Source organism: Chamaea fasciata, unplaced genomic scaffold (genome assembly GCF_029207755.1).
Source record: "Chamaea fasciata isolate MVZ Bird 193981 ecotype frontalis unplaced genomic scaffold, bChaFas1.0.hap1 SCAF_8, whole genome shotgun sequence".
Lineage (NCBI taxonomy): Eukaryota > Metazoa > Chordata > Aves > Passeriformes > Sylviidae > Chamaea > Chamaea fasciata.
In genome coordinates, this window is record NW_027094093.1 from 8,963,476 (window position 1) to 8,979,513 (window position 16,038).

The 16,038-nt window shown below is 38.4% G+C and overlaps 1 protein-coding gene across 8 annotated transcripts in view; it reads left to right on the forward strand.

Moving 5' to 3' along the window:
* Nucleotides 1-12,877, forward strand: part of MYO1B (myosin IB) — a 202,047-nt gene extending 189,170 nt beyond the window's left edge. For all 8 annotated transcript variants that reach the window (XM_066189592.1, XM_066189589.1, XM_066189588.1 and 5 more), the window contains 7 exons: nt 419-493; nt 890-1,024; nt 1,900-2,006; nt 4,534-4,666; nt 6,191-6,343; nt 7,235-7,362; nt 9,885-12,877. In XM_066189592.1, the coding sequence (XP_066045689.1) occupies nt 419-493; nt 890-1,024; nt 1,900-2,006; nt 4,534-4,666; nt 6,191-6,343; nt 7,235-7,362; nt 9,885-10,008 (855 nt within the window). In that variant the 3' untranslated portion in view covers nt 10,009-12,877. The remainder of the gene's footprint in view (nt 1-418; nt 494-889; nt 1,025-1,899; nt 2,007-4,533; nt 4,667-6,190; nt 6,344-7,234; nt 7,363-9,884) is intronic.
* The last annotated feature ends 3,161 nt before the right edge of the window (nt 12,878-16,038 follow it).

The following is a 16,038-nucleotide window of genomic DNA, read 5'->3' on the forward strand; positions in this document are numbered from 1 at the left end:
AGTCTGTAATTGACATCAAAGCAGTGTCACTTCAGACACAAGAAAATTGTATCATCACTGGTGATGCCTCGCTTTTTCCAGTCCAGCTTCATGCAAAAGCCTATTGAAAATAGATTCATGGTGTGAATTTGACAATATTTGAATAATTTGCCTTTTTGGAGGGAGGTATTTCAAATTCCTTGATGAGTATGCAAATAATTGCTCTCAGGTCAGCTGAGGTGTATTTCAGACATCGTGGTCCATGGTCTGCTTCACATAATTTTAAGTGTGACTTGGTGGTGTTCCTGTTTCAGGGAACCCTTTGCATGTACATATGCTTGTTTTAATGTTTTCTGCCATAGAGCTTGTTTAAAAAAAAGTACCTGTGCAAACAAATGCATTCTTTATATTCATTTTGAGGGTTTGTTTAACTTTCCAGGTCCGTAGAGAGTACAGGAAATTCTTCAGAGCCAATGCTGGAAGAAAAATTTATGAATTTACCCTTCAGAGACTTGTATGTATATATCTGTACAAAGCACATGTGCACTTCCTTTGTTTTAAATTTTTATTTTCTGTCAAATGTAACAGTTGTGTTATGATAGTCTTTCTAAGGAAACGTCCAAGCACACGGAAAAGTGACAAATTAATATTCTGATACTGTGAAGAAAGGATAGTGATAAGGTTTGAAGGTGTAGGAATGGTACAAAGTATTTGCCACATTTCTGTGAAACCTAAATCTGCATTTCTCAATATACCTGGCTTTAAAAATCCATATTCTGGTTTATGAGAGCTGGGAGTTGCAGTTTGGGAACTGCGCTTTTTAATCACAGAGCATCTGCTTTTCCTTGCGTACTTCAATAACTCTGATATTTGAACATTAATAAAACATCTTGCTTCAATTTTATCACAGATGCAAAAATACTTCTTGGAAATGAAGAATAAGATGCCTTCTTTATCACCGATAGATAAAAACTGGCCAGCGAGGCCTTACCTTTTCTTGGATTCAACTCACAAGGAACTAAAGAGGATTTTCCATTTGTGGAGGGTAGGACACATTCTGGTCCGGTCTGTGCAGAGCTTCTTCCCATGATTTTCAACAGTTTTGTTCACAAAGGGTCTATTTTTAGGATGTATTTCCTTTGATTCCAGCAGGATAACTTTATTTCTTTGGAAGGAGTGTGTTTTTTGATCATTGCCTTTGGCCTGCAAGGGATATAACTACCCTGGCTACTCCTTTCTGGGGCTAGGGAGAGAGGTTTGCTTCCTGCCATCAGCCTGTTAATTAGTAGCTTGTAATACTTGTGTCCATGGCCAGGACTTAAAGCAACGTTGGAAGTGCTGGGTGGAATTTTTGCCTTATGAGCTGTGGTTAGCTGAAATTTGTTTTGGATCTTTGGATGGAGAGAATGGCGAGAGAATCTGTTCAAGTGCTGGTGGGACGTTTTGCTGATCTTGTGGGCTGTGTTTTCTCTGTGAATTGTCAAGGAACAGTTTTTCTTTCTGAGCCTGCAAAACTCACCCTCTCAGCTGTGTCTTTTCTCTCTGCCTACATAAACTTCCAAAACTATGGAACCGTATTTATGTTTCTGTGAACCTTTTTAGTGCCCTCTTCCAGTGAATGGCATCTCATAGATTAAGCTCATGTTCGAGTGCAGGAGATGTTTTACATATTGTTATATATGTACATATAAAAGAGGAGATGTTTTATATATTGTTGCTGGTGTAATTCAAAAGCATCTAGAATGGCTGAGGAGAAAAACACCTCTCCTGTTGGTTATCAGTGGCATGTAGGATGGAGCTGAATCACTCCAGAAGCATACAAAGAATGTGCATCTTGAGCAATGAGCAAACATTAGTCTGTGGTGCTGTGAGATTGGGAAAGATAATTTTATGGTTTGTTTAATATATCCTGTTTTGTAGTGTAAAAAGTACAGAGATCAGTTCACAGATCAGCAGAAGCTTATATATGAAGAAAAACTGGAAGCAAGTGAACTTTTCAAGGACAAGAAGGCTTTATATCCAGCCAGGTAATGACTGATTCTGCTGCTTTCAGTGTGAAAGAAATTCAATATCCTTACATAGATTTGGGAAACTAAGCAAGATTTTGCTTTTTATCTTAAGCAGGAAAGTGCATTTTCCTTGCTTGACAACATCCCTCCATCATTTGCCTTTACAATCCTGAAAATTGACCTCAGTTAGAAGCAAACTTAGATGTTGTTACAGCCACCAGTCCTCTGACAGCAAGAGCTTTTGTCCAGAATCCGTGGTGGTTTGTTGTTCTGACCCCCCATGACCTGCTCACACCATACAAGTTTGGGGAACTTGCAGAAGGGGACGACTTTCACCCTTTGCCCTTATTCCTATTGGGCTGTTTCCTGCAATAATAAAGGCAGAGTGAGCTGACAGGTTCAAAAGTGACAATGTCACTCACTCCCAGATGAGCTGTGCTGGGGAGCTCTCCTGTGTTCAGACTCAGCACATTCACCACAGTGCTCTAAGGTGAAGACTGGGTAGTTTAAGAGTTGGATACACTGGTGCATATCTTTTTTAAAGATACTTAAAGGACATTTCTATTTCCATTTTAGAATATTTTTTGTGTTTTTTTTTTCTTTTAACAATGTGAAATCTCTGCAAATAAGTTTTTTAGTTTCTCAAATTATTGAGTTCTTTAAAGCTGACAGGTTCTTGTCATTGCTATCTGTAGAGCCAGCATTATTGAAGAAAGTGCAGTAGTATCTAATTTTATTTAAGGAATACACTTCTTTTGGTATGCAATAAAACTGACAAAACAGAGATAATGATGTCCTTGAAATAAGCTGGCTTACACTTTTTAAGTGAATATGAGCTTATATATGTGTTTTTTATTGAAAACAGCCAACTTGTCCATCTCGAGAGAGTTTTCTTTGTAGCTGTATTTTCAGCTGAGCAGGAACAACTAGAATGAGAAGCAAGGTTCAGCAGAGGGAGGAACAGGAATCTGCAAGAGTTTATGAGAGTAGTTCCATGCATGGACAAGCTCTGCTAGTTTGTTTGTGTGTTTCTCTGGTTTTGTTTCGTGTCATTTTTTTATTGAGACACTTCCTGTTTTCCTGTAATGGGCTCAGTATACATTTCTGGTTTTTCCCTTCAGTAGATCACTTACTTAATGGCTACATATGCTAGCTTGTGGTTTGTTCCTTATTTGCTTTGGGATGTCTTTTTATGCTGCTGGGAAAAGAGAAAGATGGTGCCTTTGGACTTTTCCTGTGAGCAAGCAGGTTTTTTTAGGTTTTAGTCAGTATGCATCTGTTCAGCACAGAGCTCCTTGGGAAGGAAGGAATTCTATTTCTATTCCTGGTTTGGTACTTTTTACACTAAAGCTGAACAATGAAATAACATACAGCAAAATGTATGCACACACACACACATATATATATATGTATAAAAATAGATATATATGTCATTTTTATCCAAGACATTCTTAAGTGGTATATGTGATAGAGGAACTGCTGATTCATTTCAGTTTTAGCTATAACTTGTCATTGTTTGATCATGGATGAAGTCCACAGGGAATCTACTCTTTTGATGACTATAGTTTCATAATGCTTATTAATAAAAACCAAAAAACCCCAAAGCTCTAACATGGTGGAAAGTTGGAATGCTTTCCCTACCCTGCATTTATTTAGAAACATTCCCATCTCTTTTTGTCTGGTATTCAGAGCTGATTAGCTCCTACTGTTGTTTTGTTGTTTTGGGGTTTTTTTGATCGGCCTAAGGGTAGAGAAAATTACTGTATAAAGTTTCTAAATAATTAGTATGATAATGGTTCTTAGGATGTGGCTAATTTTCTGCCTGTAGTATAACTATTTAAGGAAAGAGAGAGGGACTTGTGGGTACTAAAATTCCGGTACCCTTCCTCTTCTTTCCCATCTCTCTGTGTGCCAGAGATGCATTTGCAAAGGCAGTTCCACATAATGTATTGGTTTCTCTTAGGCTCCAGTCTTGGCAAAGCTTTGCCTTAATGCTTTGACTGTAGTTAAATCACCATTTTTGAAGTGACTTCCAAACAAAGCAAGCAGCAACTATCCAGCAGTTCTTGGCCTGCAGTGAAGCCCTTATTTTCACACCCTGAGGTGTATAAAGATGGGGGAATTTGCAAGTGCAGCAGCTCTTGACAAGGAGCTGCTACATGTTTCACAAACAACAGCAGATTTTGAAGGCAAGTTCATGTCTGTCACTGAAGTCCTGCCTGTCAGTATCAATAGTGTGTCAGTCCTACTGAGCTTTTATTTTTTATTTTCCCAGAGACTCTTACTGGGTAATCACAAATCATAGCTGACTGCATGTGCAAGGATGTTCATGTGTCGGATAGCCAAAGTAATTTGGCCCTTTTAATTGGAAAATGCTTCCAGAGCAAGGAAAATCCCCATCTTAGTCTGTCTTTGGTGATAACTTTCTCTTCATTCACCATCATTGAAAATTACATTTGGTGCATCTCCTCATGAGGATGTCAGGTCTGCTTGTTCCCTGAGGTTCTTGTTTAACCCGTGTTTCCTTTGCCTTTCCTTTGGGCAGTGTTGGGCAGCCATTCCAAGGGGCTTACTTGGAGATCAGCGAGAACCCCAAGTACAAAAAGCTCAAAGATGCCGTGGATGAGAAGATCATTATTGCAGAAGTTGTGAATAAGATCAATAGAGCCAACGGGAAGGTAATCACGTGGATTTGATTTATCCAGAAGGATAGATAATTTTTCTTATAAATACATTGAAAGCAAGACTTGTAATAGTCTGAGGATTTTTTTAAATAATGCATATTTTTTAGGGCAAGACTGGAAATGCTGGTTTTATGTAACTTGATGATTTTTAAGCACCTCTTTTAAATTTACATAAAGATTACTAAAGTCTTGTTTTGTAGTTTCCAGTGACTTTTCCAAACAGAAAAGGTATCTCATCAACTGGTAACAGACTGTATTGTGTCACAACCAAATGCAGTCTCTGTACTCAGCTAAGATCCTCTATTTGCCAATTAAAGAAAATAAACATTTAGAGAATATCTTATTCAAGTATTTAAAAAACATAACTTTTCAAAGTCCATGCTGTCAGTCAAGCTTCTGATTATCACATTTTATTATCTTTTAAAATTATGAGTGGCATACTGTGCTAGCTTTGCCTGTCTTCCAAAGCTCTTCGGAATGGAGAGGCAAGTTTCTTGTGTCGTTTGAATAAAGTTGTTAAATATGTTGGGTACCTTTTTATTCTGCCAACATAGAACACATTTTGCATTTAAATTATACTTATTAAAACAAGAAGTATTATTCTGCCTTAGTAAACTTAATTGCTTTCCCCATATCTGTCTAAATATTAGAAGTAGTAGATCTCAACTTCTCAGATGTAGATGTCATTTATGCATTTGTAGGAGCGAAATTAGGTTGCCTGTTGTTGATGCCAAGTTAATTTTCTGGTTTAGAGGAAACTAATTAAATGAAGACAATATCTTTCCTGTACTTGCATACGCTACAGCTCTCAAGATTTAAAAAAAAAAAAATAATTAATGAACGATGGTTCTGTGTGCTTAAGGCAGCTACTTCTTAATTCTAATAAAGATTTTATTCTTTAAAAGTTTACAGGAGAAAAATCTGTATGTGGATTAAGTTCTCATTTCTCTTTCTTACTGTTTTCTAAGACAAATTTAAGAACACACATTTCATGCTTTAAAAATATTTGTCTTTTGAAAATATGAATGCTTATCCTCCTAAAAGGTAATTCCAGCAGATAAAGGGAGGAGAACATAACTCTGAAAAGTACTTAAGTGATTTGTGTTGCTCTGCATCATAGTATTGGTGAATAATGATCAATATAGAGATTTAGTGTGTGATGATTTTCCTGGAGATTTAAAGAGCATGAGAAATGAGGTTATCCTGATTTACATAGTTTCAGAGTTTCACTTTCTGAATTTTACAGCTGTGAGCCAGTAATTAAAGGAACTGTTTATACCTAAGCATATGTGCCAAAATGAGCTAAGCTTCTCAGTCTATAATTAGACACATAAATAAATTTGACCTGATTTTAACTGATCTGCAGCTTCTACTGAACATCCAATGTTCACATTTGCTAATGTGGGCCAACCTTTTTAACTCTGTGAACTCTGAACTTCTTGGAGTCTTATTAGGTGCTCGATGGAAACCAGCTCTCTCCTCAGGCAGACAATGACCTGCATTTTTGCATTTTCACAGGCTGCATCCAGGATTTTCTTATTAACCAAAAATAACGTTCTTCTTGCGGATCAAAAATCTGGGACTATCAAGTCAGAGGTTCCACTGGGAGACGTGACCAAAGTGTCCATGAGCTCCCAAAATGATGGATTCTTTGCAGTGCACCTCAAGGAGGTTGGTTACCACTCCATCACACTATAATATGACTGTTTTACGTGCAGTGATGTAAAACCTGTTTGTTAATTATCTTGTAGCATTAAACCATAGAGGTTAGCTTGTGGACTTTAGAAATTTATTGAACTTTGCCATAGCTGAAAAAAACTTTGATTTGAAGCTACTGAAGCCAAATGAGAACAGTTTATTACATTATGAACGATCATTTAACTGTGAAAATCAGACTTCATGTTTCTCTTCAGGATCAGAGTTTTCCACTTGTAATATGGTTCAGGTACCTTGTGCCAGTGTTTTTCTCACATATACTGGTAGCATATTTCTCTCTTCTTTATGGGATGCCAAGAAGTCCACGTTGAGGCACAGTTAATTTTTCACTCAGTTCTAAAGAACTTAGCTCAGTGCTATATTTGCCTCACTGCACTGTAACCATTGCTCTGCTAAAATCATTAAGCTGGCATCTGTATTCTAGCCTGAATGGATTTGAAGACTCATATATACTTTGTGTCTGTTCCTACTTACTGCCATCATCCTAATCCTGGTGTCGGTATTTTGCTTTAGTTCCTTTCCACAACTATTGCAAGCTTGCTGTGGTGTATCCAGACAAAGGATACAGAAACAGCTACAATGTTGTAGGAAAGTGAAGATGACCCTCCTTTAGGGCCAGAAGGGATTTTTTTTTAAAACCTTTCTCACCTGATTTGTAGATTATTTGGGTGCAAATGGTATTTTCAGCCTATACACTGCACTGCAATCCCTATTTAATGTAAAAGACAGAAGATTTTTGTTTCCTTGAACTGGGACGAGAAGACTCCTTGTAAACCCTCCTGCTTGGCTGCCATTTAATCATACCTAAGGTTTTGGTAGTCCTAACTGCTTTCCTTCCTATTTCAGGGCTCAGAAGCTGCCAGTAAAGGAGATTTCCTGCTCAGCAGCGATCACCTTATTGAAATGGCCACTAAACTTTACCGCACTACTCTCAGCCAAACCAAACAGAAGCTCAACATTGAGATATCTGATGAGTATGTTCGTTTGCTTAAGAGTCCATTTGCTTCAATGCAGCATGCTAAAACGTCAAGCAATCGAGTGTCAGAATAACAAAACACTGTTGTGCAGCTAATACTTCTTTTATCTTGACAGAATACTTGTAAAGAAGAAGCCAGTTTTCAGTGTGCCCTCATTTATAGTGTTCATTTTGGCTTTTGCATCCCTGCGTCAATACAGAAAATGTGCTTTTGTTAAAGTAGTTTCAAGTAGGGCTGTGAAGCAGAATTGCTGCTGTAGAAATAATCAAGAGTTAGTACATTTGAGAGAACAATTTTGCATGTGACTGAAAAGTTCACAGATTACTATGAGATATTTATAGATTAGAGTGGACACTACGTGCCAAGTTCTTCTGAAAACAATCCCAAAAGAATACAAAGTCTCTTTCCAATCCAGTGTAGATTTATAAAGTTTTGTTTGGGTTTTTTTGGTTGTTAAAAAGCTTTGTTTGATGAAAAGTTTGCATCTCAAAATAGTATTTCTTTCTGCTTAGTACAGTTTCATATTTTGGCCTTAAATAAGGACTGCCCTTGTTGGGTTTTTAGCTATGGAATAAAGGTGTTTGTGAGTGTGTGTGAACTCCTAAAGTTTGCTGAGTAGAAGTCTCCCACTTAGTCCACCATTGTCATGCGCCACTTCTGTTCTGTGATGTGGCCCCTCTTTTCAGTAATGTTGATTTTAGGGGTTTATTCACTTTGAATAATGAAGAAAATTTGGAACCCTTTAACAGCAGTGAAGTAAATTTCCTGTAGGCAAAAATGGGACCTTTTTATCTGGCTGCACCATACTGCGTGTGTTCTAGAGTCATGGTAGTAGTGAGTAGTTTGTATCTGTTCAGATTTCAGATTTTATTAAAAGGCTGATTTTGCTCTTTCCTTGAGAATAAAATCTGCCATTTTCCTTTGTTCTGTTACCAGATGTCATTTAATTTGCTCAAGAGTGTGTGTTTTTTAGTCTCTAAAAGTGTGCCTATCCCCCTAGTTTAAGGGGGACTACAAAGGAATAAACTACTAAAGCAGAGTTTAAGCATGCATTGCACTAGTCTGGACTGCCTGCTTGCCTTAGGTCTGGAAAACACTCTGCTTTCAGGGAGCCTTGCTTTTTGGGATGTGGCTTTTGTTTCTTCTCCTGCAGATTAAAAACATTCGCGTGTGTATTGCTATTGAGTTTACCCAGAATAAATCATTTTAAGCTGTTCGCAGTCCCGTCTCTGCTGATGGTGAAACAGGAGTCCTCTCCCTGTTAGAGTTCAGACACAAGCACAACTAGGGATTGAGGAGAAATCTCTAGTTTCTCCTAGGGATTTCTAGGAGACTACTCTGGTTTTTGGGAAGAGGGCTGATCTAAGAATGCTGTTGATGCAGGGCTGTGTTTAGGAAGAGACACACCATTCACATGCATCACATTGGAAACAGTGTGTGTAGGAAAATGCAGCGTTGGTGATGAGACAAGGGCTGTAAGAGCTGAGCACATTTTTGGGGTGCTTGCATGGCTGGAAGTGCTGAGCAGGCTCTGAGTGCCTGGGCTGTGCAGCAGGGAAGCAGGACCGAGGGCAGCTCAGCTCAGCAGAGGCCACTTCCTCCCCTGAGCTCTGCCGTCAGCTTGATTTGTGGTTTCCGGCTGCAGAGCAAATTCTTTGAAGTTTTTGGCCTCTGCTGGAGGACTTTTTAAGGATGCTAAAAGGGAAAATGGGCTGTATTACAAAGGACTTTTTAGGTCAGCAAGCACTGCATGTGAGCCAAGAGGCAGCACTACCTTGCTTATTGCTTTTAATCTCGCTATCCAGATCCGTGAGAGGTTTGAGGCTCCACAGGAGCATGTTGGTTTTTTGTTATGGTTTGTTTTTTTTTTTTTAAAGGCAATTCTCCACATTCAGTGAAGTTTCCCTTCCGGTAAAAAGTGAAGAGTCTAATCCAGATTAATTTACCCTGAACTGTAGAAAATGTCTAAATTTGGAGATTGCTGGGCAGGAAGTGAATTCTCCCAGTTGCTGAGCAGGGGGCTATAAAGGCTAACTAAGGATTAGACATTTGAGAGCTGCTAAAATACCAGATGTACTAAATTAAGCATAAATGAGAAGAAGAGAACTCCTGACGTTGCTACAGAAGTATTGAGCTTCCATGAAAACAGAGAAGTCCCTTTGGTGGACAGTGAAGTAGCTGGAAACAGTCTTTGCTGCATTTCTGGTACATCAGTAATTCTGTTTCAAATTGCTTTTTTTCTAAAGGAGTAGCAAACTAACTTGTAAAATGTCCACAGTTATAGGCAAAAAGCAATAATTCAGAGATACAGCCAGAAGGAGTTTCTAGCCATACCATAAGCTATGGCTTTTTTTATTGATTCCCCAACTCTTTATTATTAATACAGAGCTGAAAATAGCATCTTTTGGAGTGATGCTTAGAACCAACAGGAAAAGACTTCTGCTTCTCACGTGTCTTTTTTTGTTTGTTTGTTTTTCCTCTCCACACTGAACTAAAATTTTTACTATTCCCTCTCTTAGGTTCCTGGTCCAGTTCAAACAAGACAAAGTGTGTGTGAAGTTCATACAAGGCAGCCAGAAAAACGGCAACATCCCAACTTGCAAGCGAAAAAACAATCGGCTTCTCGAAGTGGCTGTCCCTTAACTGCAGCTGGTGACTCTCCCTTTCATGGACTTGTTTCTTTGTAATAGTGCAATTTTAGTGGTTTGGTTTTGCTATTTTTATCCCTTTCTGGAGCTGTTGATGGCTAATAGCTTTAGAAACCCTTGGCAAAACATTTGATTGATCGACTTTGAAATCTTTTTTGCTCATGCCAGAGTTTTAACCCTCAAAACGCAGATTTTTATCCAGTGAGGCATTTTTTACCAGCTGGCACATATCCGTCAGACAACCAATCATTCTCTTTGTTTAGCAGCCGTATTTTAGTGCAGCATTATCATAAACCCACATATTAATGATAATTTACTCATATTCCTTAGTGTATAAAGATCTGCTTAACAGGAATTATTCATGGCCTTGGTGCTGGGTGGCCATTTGTGCCCAGTGTCCTTTTATCCCAAGCTGTCCGGGTGTCTGGCAGGCTCCTCATGTCCCACCCCTGTGCAGACCAGCACAGCAGAGGCTGATAAAACAACTCCTGTAGCTCACACTAGGACCTATGTAACTCAACCCTCCCGTCAGCACAGCACAGACACATCTAATTCTGCAAACTAGAAGGAATAGATGATTGCACAAGCAGCTACATGCATAATTTTGTAGTAAAACATGCGGAAATTTCGAAACAGCATTTTTAATTAGGTCAGATGTTTTTAATGACTTTATAAAGTAGAGATCAGCAGGATTAAAGAAGCTTTTTCCTTTTTTTTTTCACAGAAGCTATAAAGTTCAAGGCATATTTTCTGTTCTGCTATTCTTCTTTTAAATTATGAGTTAAGATTAGAGCCTGAAAAATGCAATAGTATTCATAACACAAGTAAATGCTAGTTATTTAAACAGTTAGATAACAAGTGAAAGGTTTGAGCCTTTCTTTTAAATATTGGCATGTACAATGTGCAATAAAGCATACGTGACATTTTGTGAGATTATTTATAATACACTTTTGTGTGGAAGAGAGAGGATTGGTGCAGACTGCATAGACAATGTAGGGGTTAAAATAGATCTGTGTTGTTAATTTGCAGTTTTTAGAGTGTACACTACAGTTGCCAATTTGGGAAGAATACTTAGAATTAAAAAAAGAAAAAAAATCCTTAATTTGAGGGTCTGTATATAAATTGGTATTATGGTAATAAAACTGTTCTAATTCTGTGCTGTTTGGTACTGCTATGTTATAACCATATTTTTGTACTCCAAACTATTTTATATAACTCGTGTGCCTGATGTAAAATGCGTGCACAGAAAATACAATCAAGGGCCGCATTATAAACCCTCAGTGTAACTGATTGCACTTAATCTTTTGTAAGCCAGAAGCATTATCTGAAATCCTTGAGAGGAGAGATGCTTTTCCAGAAGGAAGGAACCGCTCACGTGAAGGGTTTGTGGGACGTGACTGTGATTTGTCGATGCGAGGACAGCAGAGAGAGCGCGTTGTATCTTTGCAGTCTGATACAGGACAGAGTAAGGCCCTGGCTATCTGATGTGCAGTGCTGGAAGCCCAAGCATAAATAAAAGAAAGAGAAAGAAAAGTTCAGAGTCTCCTTCCTCTCCCGGTGGTGATGTGATGCAGAGCTCACGGCTGTGAAGGTTCCTCTGGGTAGTTTGATGTTTAAACAGTGTTGATGCAATAGGTGTTCAAGTGCTAATGGTTATCAGTCTGGAAAATACAGGTGGTTTAGGTTACACCACGCTCTGCTTTGGGATTAAATGGTTTTTCTATTTGGATACAAAGCAATTATTTTTAACAGGCTGCTTCAGTGTTGCTGTTAAAAGTCCGTACATGTGACCTTGAAAGGTGGGAGTAATCAAAAGATGTATTTCCCAAACTGACAAAAAGCTGCCTCTTCCTCATAATTGTGCTTCAAACCCTTCTTCTAATAAATGAGTCAGGTTAATAGTTTAATGGAATTTAAATAATTTTACATGTATTGTAATTTTAGATGCTTGCGAAGGAAATTTTAGAATCGATTTGTGATGCGAAATTATGGTACTTGAAAGGAATTATTCCATTGCCTTAAGAAGACAGCACATAATAATGACAATGTGGCATTTAAAACTCCTAAATCCTGTATTAGAATTTTTGCTTGGGGAAGATTGGAGAGTTCATAAAACTTGACTCTCTTGGAAGCCTTACAGTATGAACCACATGGAGAAGATTTTGTAAATTAATAAAAAAATAAGGAAAACAAACATTTGAAATCTGATGTAATTCTGTAGTTGCTTGCAGGTAAGAAATGACATAGTTTGGATTAAGAACATCTGGATATTTGGCCCATGAAACTAGGGTATTACAGGATAATATTAGGATATTTGTCCCATCCCAGCCAGCTCCAGCACACATGCCCTCTATTTTTTTGACCTTTGCAGCAAGTCATAGTAGCCATACCTGCAAAAGACTAGAAGAGGGACAAACTCTCACCTTGGTTTCCTTTCTTTTTTTGGACTTCTACAGTTTCTATCTTGCACATTAGGTGGTACTTTGTGACAATTATCTTTTGATTCTTAAATGCTTCTCAGTGTACAGAGCAAGTTTTGCTGAACATGATTTATTAGATATTACTAGGAGAGCCATGGTATCTTGATGTTTAGATTTAAGTATCTTGGATGTTGAAAATAAAAATGCAAGGTCGCATAACCACCTAGCTTTTTTTTTTTCTTCTTCTTCTGTTTTCTTTCATAACTGTCTATCAAATGGAGTTGTAAAAAGAAGAGTATTCCTCCTATGGTGCTAACCTTACTTTTGCATCCTTTGACTTTGTAAATGCTGTTCTTTCATCTCAAAGCTGGGCAAGGATCATTAAGAAAAAATTTTGATGCATGATGCTTTCTAGAATCGAATAAAATTCTGTTCCTAGACCTATATTTTCTCTATATCTGTATCTTTCTTACTGCAAAAAGACCAGGTGACTGGTTTTTAGATTAATTAGACACAACACTGATGTGTGACTTGAAGAATTTTTTATTTTGTATGTGATTTCTTTAGAGGTATCCTCAGTGATCCACAGTAACACTTTTCAGTCCTTTCCTCATAATAATTTTTGCTGGAAATTCTACAAACTCAACTTTTCTAACATTAGGTTTTAGACCAATTGCCTGAGAACAGTCTTATAGCCAGTTAAACCTGATTTTTAAAAGTGGCTTTACGTCCCAAACCTATCATATTCCACGTGTTATGTCTTGTGTTCTGTTTCTCTCCTTTTGTGCTTAACAATTCTATCCTGATTTTTTTTTTTAATATTTTTGTTCAGCCTACAATTTATGGAAGAAAAGAAACTAAAATGTAAAACCAGGAAAATCAATTTTAATTTGTGTTTCTTTTCTTTGCCAAAATGTAAGCCTTTTTCTATATATTTCCGGGGGGAAAAGAGGAAGACTGAATTCAGTTTTTTTATGTGGAATGAGAAAATTTTCCCCAGTCTGTGTAAATGTCACTGTTAAATTCTTAAGCTTTTAGATCCTTAATCTTGAAGAACAACATATTTTCCATATTCTATAGGAAATGGTTGTGGTTATTTTTAAAGGATTGCTCTGTAGTGTGATGGGAGATGCACACACCTGTGCTGCTTTGGGCATTAGAACTTCCCAACAAACATGTGTCAAAGACTGAACTGGAGGGGGCTCTGGGGATGATGACAACTCACACCAATATAGAGCAGTGTGAATTTGAGGGAGTCTCTAGTATGACCAGCAAATGAGTTCTGACTCTCCTCCTCTCTCACTTCTCTCATTATTGTAGAGTTTTTTAGCTTACACAAACATATGACTCTAAGTGGGAGGGATAATTGTGTGCCAATTTTTGTAAAACCCCCCAAAGTGATCAAAATTTTCTGGATACTGCTTTTTATCAAGTGGTTTAAAGTATGTGCTTTGTATGTCACTGTCCCACGACTTTCCAGTTGAAATGTAGCTAAAGGTTGTTGTCATGTAGTGTGATCTTGCAGCCATTCCAGCACAGGATTTGGGGATTTGCACTGCAGACCTCTCTGTCTGCAGTTGTGGGATCTCATCAGGAGTTTCAGGAGACTTAATTGAGGCAGTGGCATCCTCCTCAAAGAGAACACCATTCACGTGTCAGTCCCACTTACAGTGAGACTTTCCACGTTCTGACTCACTGGAGTGTTTCCTCCTGGACTTGAAGGTAAAGAGAGGTTTAGTGCATGGAAAAAAAAGTTAATTGGCAGAGCAGAACTTGCTTCTGCTGAAATACTGAGCAGTAGGTGTGAGCAGTGGCTGCTTTAAGCACAGACCGTACAGACACTGCCCAGGACTGCCACGTTCTGTCTCACAGTGTGACTCTGCCCACAGCTCTCCCTCAGCAGCCCCAGAGCTCTCCCTTTCCTTGTGCTTCTGAAGCAGAGTGGAAAGAGGATTGTGGTGAATTTACAGTTGCTGTTAGTGATTGTTGTGGAAATGTGGGTTTACATAGGTTGGGGCAGATTTGCATCAGGAAGACTCGAAAACTTAGCTGGAATGCAAAGAGGGGAAAAAAGTACTCCTATGAATTTGTTGGTTTTAAGTAAATGCATTGCTGTTTTATGTCTGGCTGCATTTCTCTACAGTAAACTAGTGCTATTTAAAGAATTGGGATTCTGATCTCAACTTAATCTCATTATCAGCTAGAATCAGTTCTGCTCCTGTTCCCTTCCACCCATGGATGAATTGAGTTTTCAGACTTTAACTCAAAATGAGAGTTAAGACAGTCTGAGACCATGGAGTTAGCTTTGATTATAAACAATTGATGAAATTGAATTCTAAAACTATTAAGAAACAGATCAGCTCTCTCCTTCATTCTATATCTTTAAACAATTGACATCTAGCAGTGAACTGACTCGGCAAAATTATGAAGTATGAGGCACAAAAGGCTTTATATGTGAATGAAAACTCAAGGAATCTGAATCTCTTTTCTTAATAATTCCCTTGTTTTTCAGGGCTGCACCCCACACTTCGCCCAAGGTAAGGATCTCTTTGCTGTGCCACGTTTTACTGTTTATCGTCTCCAATTATTAAAAAACCCCAAAAAACTAAACAACTAAATATTTTTGTGGCCAGGGAATCTTCTTCCCTGGAAACATGGCAAAATGCTGGGGATCTCCAGGGAATCCTTCTGTAGGAGCCTGGGATTTCGCTGCCCACTTTCACCTTTACTCTCTGAAACATGGAATGTCTTTAGGCTGTTCTCAGAAAGTGGGACATGGTGGGTTTGGCCACAATGAATGGGGATTTTTACTGGCCTGGCAATGTCCCTTCTGCACGTTATGAATTCCTTCCCCACCAGTGTCTTGATAGTGGGTGGTCTTAGAGATGGTGGATGATGTTTCCTGCTTTGGCCCACATCACGTTCTGATTTCCTCCTGCGGTGATGAAGGGAGGCAAATATCTCCAGGATACAGCAACAATGTATTCTTTTAGGTTTTTCCATTATCTACCGCTGCATCTTGGCACCTTGGTTGCAGCTGAACATACAGGAAATGTTTTATTTCCTTTCTAACCAAGAGCTGTTTTTAATGAAAGATGCTTTGTTCCCTTTCGAGTTACCTTGTTAGCTGCACGGTATCACCAGTGTTTCCCAAAACTCTTGACAAAAAGCAAACCTGAAGCCTGAAACATGAAAAGCTGCTGTTTCTGTGTGCTCTGTCTCTTCCTGTTAGAGATCTCCTTGAAGGGATGTTGTGATGAGTCTCTGCTGGTTTGATTCACCGCACGAAGCCTTCAAGGTTGCTGTGTGTGCTTCTCATAGCCGGAAAAAATGAATCCATCAGAATATCAAATAGGCAGTTTCAAACTGTGATGCCAGAAGGAGGGAACTCATTTTTAACTGATGCAAAGGAGCATTAAATAGCTGTGAATACACTCAGGTATCTCTTTACTTGCTAGTATGCTGTATAGCTGTGGGAAGGGATGTTGGCATAAGTTTAAACATGAAGACTCAGATTGGAGGTGTTCAAAGCAATGTTCTGTCTGGTTGAATTCCCCATAAGCAATTGATTGTTATTAAAAATTAAAGTCCAAAAGTTATGGCTG